Here is a 10,008-nt window from a genome sequence, read left to right as displayed (position 1 = left end):
CTCAGACAGCGTTTTTTTTTGTGTGCAGGCATGAATCAACGCAACGGCACCGACGTGGACGCAGCTAATGTGATGCAAGTGTTCGCCAAGCTGGGGTATAGAGTCAAAGTTTACAACGATCAGACGGTGGCGCAGTTGAAACAAGTTTTGATGGGAGGTGAGTAGAATTTTCATGACAATATTTTGTTTGGGCAGCATGGTGGAAGAGCGGTTAGTGCGTCTGCCTCACAATACGAAGGTCCTGAGTAGTCAGGGTTCAATCCCGGGCTTGGGATCTTTCTGTGTGGAGTTTGCATGTTCTCCCCGTGAATGCGTGGGCTCCCTCCCGGTATTCCGGCTTTCTCCCACCTCCAAAGACATGCACCTGGGGATAGGTTGATTGGCAACACTAAATTGGCCCTAGTGTGAATGTTGTCTGTCTATCTGTGTTGGCCCTGTGATGAGGTGGCGACTTGTCCAGGGTGTACACCGCCTTCCGCCCGAATGCAGCTGAGATAGGCTCCAGCACCCCCCGCGACCCTAAAAGGGACAAGCGGTAGAAAATGGATGGATGTTGTGTTTCTTGTTCTTCCTTTTATATGAGAAAATATATTTTATGAAGACAAATAAACCTTTGATCTCTGTAAAACGCCCCCCAATGTTTTTTCTTTCATTTAGCTAGCTAGCGACCTGTAGATTTATGGGTCCACCGCTGTGGCTGTAAGCAACTTCCTGATGTAGTTTATGTAAAATAACTCAACGGGATTTGAAGTATAATGAGGGGTCAGCATAGAGAAGTGCTATCTCCCTTTGCATGTGTTTTACCATATAGGTATAAGTGATAGTTTGTTGTTTACAATTAAGTCATAAGCGCTAACAATGCTATGTTGGCTCCTTACTGCTATTACAACATTGGTTGAGTTGTAGCTGTGTTGTACAATACTTTCTCATGCACTCTTAATCATTAGTTTAAAAAAGCAACTTATTTACATTATGATTTTTAGCGAATAACAGCCTCTCTCCAATTATAGCCTGCTCCAAATAACGCCACACATTATTGGTGGTTATCTAAATCAGGCCTGGGCAATTATTTTGACTTGGGGGCCATATTTAAAGAAAAAAATGTGTCTGGGGGCCGGAATATCAATTTTCAGGAACACTAATACAAAACCTGACAATAATGTCTGTTTGAATGCTAAAATCTTTATGACAGACCGCCTCAAAAAAACATAATGGATTTTTTACTTTTTCTATGAACGATAAAACACTGAATATTGACAAAATATGAATGTCACACCCCTTTCTTATCGACATATTTTACAATCGAGTGAAACGTGACAAAAATGCAACAAACAATGAAATATGAACGCAAAAGGTAAAAAATAAACCCATCTACAATCTGATATACCACTCTCCTTCCGTGTCTGTGGAAACGCTTTCCACCCACACTGCTTGGTGCCTCGTCTGAGCTGCTGTGACGTAGATTACCATAGTAACTAATTAGTTGAAGATAGTATCTACTTATTTTCGGGGCATAAATCGCTCCGGAGTATAAGTCGCACCTGCCGAAAACGCTTAATAAAGAAGGAAAAAAAACATATATAAGTCGCATTTTTTGGGGAGATTTATTTGATAAAACCTAACACCAAGAATAGACATTTGAAAGGCAATTTAAAATAAATAAAGAATAGTGAACAGCAGGCTCAATAAGTACGCTATATGACGCATAAATAACCAACTGTGAAGGTGCCTGGTATGTCAACATAACATATTATTGTAAGAGTCATTCAAATAACTATAACATACAGAACATGCCATACGTTTACCAAACAATCTGTCACTCCTAATCGCTAGATCTCATGAAATCTTATACATCTACTCTCTTACATGAATGAAGTAAATAATATTATTTGATATTTTACGGTAATGTGTTAATAATTTCACACATAAGTCACTCATGAGTATAAGTCGCACCCCCGGCCAAACTATGAAAAAAAACTGCAACTTATAGTCCGAAAAATACGGTAATTATATTACCATAGTAACTAATTAGATTACCATAGTAACTGCTATATCATCCAAAAGCTCAGATTCCAACCATTGCAATACTTTGTATAGTTCAAGACTTATTACGGTCATTAGAAAACATCACTGTGCATCACAATGGCAGCTACGCTTTCCATCTTAAAGATCTAAAAAAAAAGTATTTGGGAATGTCCGGCGGGCCAGATTGAAAAGCTTAACGGGCCGCATGTGGCCCCCCAGGCCTTAATTTGCCCAAGTCTGATCTAAAAGAACATCCCAGCTCTAGTTACAGTGTTTTTTTTTTTTGTTTGTTTTTTATCTAGTGTCAAAGGAGGATCACAGCAGTTTTGCGTCGTTGGTTTGTGTTCTACTTAGCCACGGAGACGAAGGTATCTTCTTCGGCACCGACGGCTCCATCGAGCTCAAGAACCTCACGTCGCTTTTCAGGGGGGATCGCTGCAAATCTCTGGTGGGAAAGCCCAAACTTTTCTTCATCCAGGTACTGTAACCAGATATACACATGCAATTTATCCGGTTGAATGAGTTGTCACAGATATTGTGACTGCTTAGACAGATGCAAGTAATGACCCTTTTAGTTCCATTATAATTGGTACTGTAACTGAATAAACAAATACAAGTTAAGTATTTATGCTCTTAGTTTGAGTTCCAATAGGTACTGTAACTAGTAGAAAAAAAAGCAAGAACAGTATATTCATCCTGTTAATTGAGGTATAAGAAGTACCATAACTGGTTAAACAAAAGCAAGTTGAGTATTCATTCTCTTAGTTTGAGTTACAATATGTATCATAATTCATTAAACAATTGCAAGTAGATTATCTATCCTCGTAGTTGGTTATAATAGGTACCGTAACTGGTTAAACATGAACAAGTTTTATTTAGCCTGTTAGTTCAGTTACGTTAAGGACTGAAAATTGTTAAACAAATGCAAGTGAAGTATTTATCCTCTTAGTTTGAGTTATAAAGTATCCTGTAACTGATTAAACAAATGCAAATAAAGTATTTATCCTCTAAGTATGAGTTATAAACGGTACAGTAACTGGTTAAACAAATACAAGTTGTTAGTTGAATGGTGATAGGTACTACAATTGGTTAAAAAAATGCAAGTAAAGTATTTATCCTCCTAGATTAAGTTATAATAGGTACTGTAACTGGTTCAACAAAATCAAGAAGAGTATGATCATCCTGTTAATTGAGGTATAATAGGTACCATAATTGGTTAAACAAAGGTAAGTTAACTAGTTATTATCTTAGTTTGAGCGATAATCAGGTACCATAACTGGTTAAACATTTTCAAGTAGAGTATTTATCCTCTTAGTTTGAGCTATAATAGGTACCATAACTATTTAAACTAATGAAAAGTAGAGTATTTATCCTCTTAGTTTATGTTTAATAGATACTTTAACTTGTTAAACAAAAACAACAACGGTATTAATCCTGTTATTTGAGTAATGATATGTACCATAACTGGTTAATCTAATTCAAGTAGAGTATTTACCCTTTTAGTATAAGTTATATTAGGTACTGTAACTGGTTAAACAAATACAAGTAGTATTTATCCTGTTAGATAAGGACTGAAATAGGGTAAAAAAATGCAAGTTAAGTATTTATCCTCTTAATTTGAGTTATAATCGGTACCGTAACTGGTTAAACAAATGCAATTTATCCTGTTCGTTGAGTCATGATAGGTACTGAAATTGGTTAAAAAAATGCAAGTAAAGTATTTATCCTCCTCGTATGAGCTACAATAGATTATGTAACTGGTTAAACAAATACAACAACAGCATATTTCCTGTTAGTTGACTTCTAAGAAAGGACTGAAATTGGTTAAAAATGCAAGTTGAGTATTTATCCTCTTAATTTGAGTTGTAATCAGTACCGTAACTCAATAAACAAATGCAAGTACTATTCATCCTGTTCGTTGAGTCATGATAGGTACTCAAATTGGTTACAAAAATGCAAGTAGAGTATTTATCTTCCTAGTTTGAGTTGTAATAGACAATGTAACTGGTTAAACAAATAAAATATCAGTATTTATCCTGTTAGTTGAGTTCTGAGAAAGGACTAAAATTAGTGAAAAAATGCAAGTTAAGTATTAATCCTCTTAATTTGAGTTATAATTGGTACCGTAACTGGTTAAAAAAAGTTTTTTTCCTGTTGAGTTGAGACATGATAGTTACTGAAAATGGTTAAGAAAAAAAAAAAGCAAGTGAAGTATTATCTTCTGAGTTTGAGTTATAATAGGTCCCATAACTTGTTAAACACAAACAAGAACAGTATTCATCCTGTTAGTTGAGTTATGATATGTACCTCAACTGGTTAATCAAATGCAAGATAAGTATTTATCCTCTTCGTATGAGTTATAACAGGTACTGCAATTGGTCAAACAAATGCAAGTAGTCTTTATCCTGTTGGATGAGTTGTAATCGATAATGATTATTTTGTTTCAACACACACTGTAAAGGCGTGCAGAGGCACTGAGCTGGATGCAGGCATCGAAACAGACAGCATGGACGACGGCACCACTAAGATCCCTGTGGAAGCAGACTTCATGTACGCCTACTCCACAGCTCCAGGTAACACACTCACTCACACTCTGCACATTTTTTCTGACATAAAAGGCTCATCTTTTGGCGTCCATTCTGCAGGCTACTACTCCTGGAGGAACACCATGACAGGCTCGTGGTTCATCCATTCGCTGTGCGAGATGATCGGCAAGTACGGCAAAGAGCTGGAGCTCCACCACATCATGACCCGAGTCAACCACAAGGTGGCGGTGGAGTTCGAGTCGGTGTCCAACGCTCCAGGGTTCGACGCCAGGAAGCAGATCCCCTGCATCGTGTCCATGCTGACCAAGGAGATGTATTTTTCGCCTTGACACATCAGCGACGGAGGGGTAAAAATCTTAATAGTGCTTTTGAATAGGTTTTTTTTTTTTTACTTTACATCTTGTTTTATCGTACCTCAGCTCGCATGTTCCTGTTTAAGTTGACACCAAATTTGATATTATTTGGTTCTTTGTTTAATTCCTTTGCTGTTTTTGTTTTAACCATTCAACCAAATAAGCTCACTTAATTGGCTGATAAACAATCAGACTTGTCAGTGTTTGCTGTTTACACATTTCAGGGAGTTATGAAGCCATTATTGGCCGCAGCATTTTTACGTGTCTCAGAGAGAAAAAACAAGTAGCAATCACAGGTGGGATTTTCCGTGTCTGTCTCTTTACACTCCGATTGCATTTTGTGGAGATACGAGCCGAATCTCATGTACAATTGCATGAAAAAAAATCCTAAATGTAAAAATTTGTAGAAAAAAATTAAAGGGGGTTGAAGTGGCCTTCAGTGGCTGCGGTTTGTGATTTGTTTAAACAACGCACAATTAGATTTGTTTACATTTTTTTTACTTGCATCTTTACGTGATGTTGCACTTTTTCAGACAATAAATGTGTGCTAAGTGTGGCGTGTTGTCTTTAATATAAATGTTATAATTGACATGCACCTGGGGATAGGTTGATTGGCAACCTACTCAGGGGCCTAGTGGTTAGAGTGTCCGTCCTGAGATCGATAGGTTGTGAGTTCAATGCCAAAGACTATTAAAAAAATGGTACCCATTGCCTCCCTGCTTGGCACTCAGCATCAAGGGTTGGAATTGGGCTCCTGCTCACTGCTCCCCTCACCTCCCAGGGGGTGATCAAGAGGATGGGTCAAATGCAGAGGACACATTTCACCACACCTAGTATGTGTGTGTGTGACAATCATTGGTACTTTAACCTGACACTAAATTGGCCCTAATGCAGTGGTTCTTAACCTGGTTTCGATCGAACCCTAGGGGTTCGGTGAGTCGGGCTCAGGGGTTCGGCGGAGGTCAAAACACACCCGACTCATCGTGTAAAAAAAAACTTCTCCCTAACTGCGTTTTACGGATACGGCAACAGCAGAAGTCACACTGATTTGCAGGTGTGTCATTTATGCACTGTTGGTTTTGTACTTTGAACAAGGTGACATTCATGCACGGTTCATTTTGTGCACCAGTAAGAAAAGCATGGTAACACTTTAGTATGGGGAACAAATTCACCATTAATTAGTTGCTTATTAACATGCAAATTAGTAACATACTGGCTCTTAAGTAGTCATTATGAAGTACTTATTAATGATAAATGGGTTGTACTTGTATAGCGCTTTTCTACCTTCAAGGTACTCAAAGCGCTTTGACACTACTTCCACATTTACCCATTCACACACACATTCACACACTGATGGAGGGAGCTTCCATGCAAGGCGCCAACCAGCACCCATCAGGAGCAAGGGTGAAGTGTCTTGCTCAGGACACAACGGACGTGACGAGGTTGGTTCTAGGTGGGATTTGAACCAGTGACCCAATGGCCTCATTATAACCCTGACCTCTCTAACCCTGGCCCTAATCAAATAACTCTAAATTAAGTCTTTGTTACTTAGAATATGTTCTCCATACTAAAGTGTTAGCAAAAACATATAATTGTCTTAAATGTAAAAAAAAAATTTCACTAAGAAGGGTTCGGTGAATGCGCATATGAAACTAATGGGGTTCGGTACATTCAACAAGTTTAAGAACCACTGTCCTAGTGTGTGAATGTTGTCTGTGATGATGTGGCGACTTGTCCAGGGTGTACCCTGCCTGAATGCAGCTGAGATAGGCTCCAGCACGCCCCGCGGCCAAAAAAGGGACAAGCAGTAAAAAAATGAATGGATGGATAACTGTACATATTGTAATTATTTAGATAACCACAAGGTGGCGCTGAAGCAGAATTGTTGCTGGAATGTTCTCAGGTCCAACAAAATCTGTTTTAAGAGTTCTACCATAGATCAAGTATCTCAAGTGTATATATGGTTTTATTTATGGTTCTATTTAGGTATAGCTCGGTTGGTAGAGCGGCCGTGCCAGCAACTTCAGGGTTGCAGGTTCGATCCCCGCTTCCGCCATCCTAGTAACTGCTGTTGTGTCCTTGGGCAAGACACTTTACCCGCCTGCTCCCAGTGCCACCCACACTGGTTTAAAAATAATGTAACTTAAGTATTGGGTTTCACTATGTAAAAGCGCTTTGAGTCACTTGAGAAAAGTGCTATATAAATATAATTCACTCACTCACTCACTTATTTTCTCTGAAGTGCGTCTTTACACTTAGATTATTTGGGTCACGTTCAAGTGTTGAAAAATTAAGACTTCCAGGTTAAGGCGCGTGACAAACATTAGATTTAGTGAAGTGAATTATATTTGTATAGCGCTTTTCTCTAGTGACTCAAAGCACTTTACATAGTGAAACCCCATATCAAAGTTACATTTTTTATTTTTTATTATTTACCAATGGGTGGCACTGGGAGCAGGTGAGTAAAGTGTCTTGCCCAAGGACACAACGGCAGTGACTAGGATGGCAGAAGCGGCAATTAAACCTGCAACTCTCACGTTGCTGGCACGAGCTATACCGATTTAACGGTATGTTTGGGTGACGGCGGATTTTCTAATAGATTTTATCTGAACGCTGTAGCCTACATGTTAAACTTATTTTTTTGTTGTAATTAGTAAGTAATAAACGAAAATGGATGTATATAGATATTTTTTTCCACCTTATACTTGAGTCCGCTTGTGTGGCTGGTTTTGGCGTCATTCCCGAACACGAGTTAAGGAATTTCCCAGCATTTCGTGAACGCAGCAAACGCTCGAGCCACTGCCACTTGCGACAACTTGACACAAACACTCGGCCATGTTCGACTCTTTCGTTTCTTTTCCACTTTAAACTTAAATGACACACGAACAAGTGTTTTTTTTTTTTTTTTTGCGCAATTAAGCAAATCATGTGAACTTCGGGAATGGAGGAGAAGGGGCTGGCTATCGCTCCACACTCGCTGGCCGTGGTGCTGTCGAGGGCGAGCGGACAAGATGGGAAGGAGTCGTCGCGCCTATCGTCACCGTTATCGCCACCTGTATCGGCGTTATCGGCATTATCGTCGCCGCATGCCGGCTTCCAGGTGTTTGCGGACTTCAAAGCCACCAATATGCAGCATTTCTGGAACCGGGCACTCACTCGAGCCCTGGCGGGGGTCTTCTTCCTCGGCTGGATAGACGAGCACGTGCTCCTCGTCCACGGCCGAGAAGTTCACCTCCAAGTGCTCAGGAACGGATGGACCAGGCGGACCCTGAAGCCCCCACCCGGGTTCCACATCAGGTGCATAGGTAAGTAAGGTCACATTTATGTGGAGCGTTTAGTTAAGGGGAAGCGCGGCGGCTTGAGAAAAATAAAGAAGAAAAAAAAATGGGATTATCATAAAACAAATTTGCACCAGGGATTTTTTTTTTAGAGACTATTATATGCTCTAGAGCAGGGGTGCCCACACTTTTTCTGCAGGCGAGCTACTTTTCAATTGACCATCTCGAGGGGATCTACCTCATTTATATATATCATTTATATTTATTTATTTATGAAAGAGACATTTTTGTAAACAAGTTAAATGTGTTTAATGATAATACAAGCATGTGTAACACATATAGATGTCTTTCTTTCACAAAGACAAGAATATAAGTTGGTGTATTACCTGATTCTGATGACTTGCATTGATTGGAATCAGACAGTAATGATAACGCCCACATTTTCAAATGGAGGAGAAAAAAAGTTGTCCTTTCTGTACAATACCACATGAAAGTGGTTGGTTTTTGGCATCTAATTCATCCAGCTTCCATACACTTTACAAGAAAAACATGGGCGGCAAATTCCGTAGCTTGCTTGATTGACATTCGCGGCACCCGAGGGTCTTGTGAGATGACGCTGGCTGCTGCCAGTTCATTATTATGAAAAAATGACAGAGAGGAAGGCGAGAAACACTTTTTATTTCAACAGACTTTCGCGCCGTCCCTTCCGTCAAAACTCTAAAGGCCGACTGCACATTTCCTATCTTCACAATAAAAGCCCTGCTTCATGCTGCCTGCGCTAACAAAATAAGAGTCTCGGAAAGCTGGCGTGCACAAGTGATGTGCATGCCAGCTTTCTGAGGGATCGCTTGTGCACGCCAGTTTTCCGAGACTCTGTATTTAGTTAGCGCAGGCAGCATGAAGCAGGGCTTTTATTGTGAAGATAGGAAATGTGCAGTCGGCCTTTAGAGTTTTGACGGAAGGTACGGCGCGAGAGTCTGTTGAAATAAAAAGTGTTTCTCGCCTTCCTCTCGGTCATATTTTCATAATAATGATCTTGCAGCAGCCAGCGTCATCTCACAAGACCCTCCGGTACCGTGAATGTCATTTAAGTGACGTCTTGGTGAAGATTGATGATCACTAATTTTTAGGTCTATTTTTTTTAAAAGTCGATCTCCAGCCTGGCTGGAGATCGACTGACACACCCCCCGCGGTCGACTGGTAGCTCGCGATCGACGTAATGGGCACCCCTGCTCTAAAGCATGGGTGTCAAACTCTGGCCCGCGGGCCAAATTTGGCCCACCGTGTAATTTAATTTGGCCCCTTGGGGCAATATCAAATTAACATTAGCGCTGGCCCGCCGGTATTATACAGCATTCACCGCTAATACTCATACTTGCCAACCCTCCCGAATTTCACTGTCCCTCCCGAAAAACATTCTCCCGGTTTCCACCCGGACAACAATATTGGGGGCGTGCCTCAAAGGCACTGCCTTTAGCGCCCTCTATAACCTGTCGTCACTTCTGCTTTTCCTCCATACAAACATTGTGCCGGCCCAGTCACATAATATATGCGGCTTCTACACACAGGTATGTGAATGCAAGCCATACTTGGTCAACAGCCATACAGGTCACACTGAGGGTGGCCGTATAGACAACTTTAACACTGTTACAAATATGCGCCACACTGTGAACCCACACCAAAAAAGAATGACAAACACATTTCGGGAGAACATCCGCACCGTAACACAACATAAACACAACAGAACCAATACCCAGAACCCCTTGCAGCAATAACTCTTCCGGGACGCTACAATATAAACCCCCC

General features: G+C 40.4%; 2 protein-coding genes across 2 annotated transcripts in view; both read left to right on the top strand.

Moving 5' to 3' along the window:
• Window positions 1-5,480, top strand: part of casp3a (caspase 3, apoptosis-related cysteine peptidase a) — an 11,910-nt gene extending 6,430 nt beyond the window's left edge. Inside the window, exons 3-6 of the mRNA XM_061912827.1 lie at window positions 29-157; window positions 2,328-2,503; window positions 4,487-4,598; window positions 4,671-5,480. Coding sequence (XP_061768811.1) covers window positions 29-157; window positions 2,328-2,503; window positions 4,487-4,598; window positions 4,671-4,900 — 647 coding nt within the window. The 3' untranslated portion in view covers window positions 4,901-5,480. The remainder of the gene's footprint in view (window positions 1-28; window positions 158-2,327; window positions 2,504-4,486; window positions 4,599-4,670) is intronic.
• Window positions 5,481-7,724: 2,244 nt separating this feature from the next.
• Window positions 7,725-10,008, top strand: part of stox2a (storkhead box 2a) — a 49,299-nt gene continuing 47,015 nt past the window's right edge. The window contains exon 1 of the mRNA XM_061912777.1: window positions 7,725-8,229. Coding sequence (XP_061768761.1) covers window positions 7,866-8,229 — 364 coding nt within the window. The 5' untranslated portion in view covers window positions 7,725-7,865. The remainder of the gene's footprint in view (window positions 8,230-10,008) is intronic.

This window comes from Nerophis ophidion, linkage group LG01 (assembly GCF_033978795.1).
Source record: "Nerophis ophidion isolate RoL-2023_Sa linkage group LG01, RoL_Noph_v1.0, whole genome shotgun sequence".
Lineage (NCBI taxonomy): Eukaryota > Metazoa > Chordata > Actinopteri > Syngnathiformes > Syngnathidae > Nerophis > Nerophis ophidion.
The sequence above is the reverse complement of the archived record's forward strand: the minus strand, read 5'-3'. Positions and strand labels throughout refer to the sequence as shown.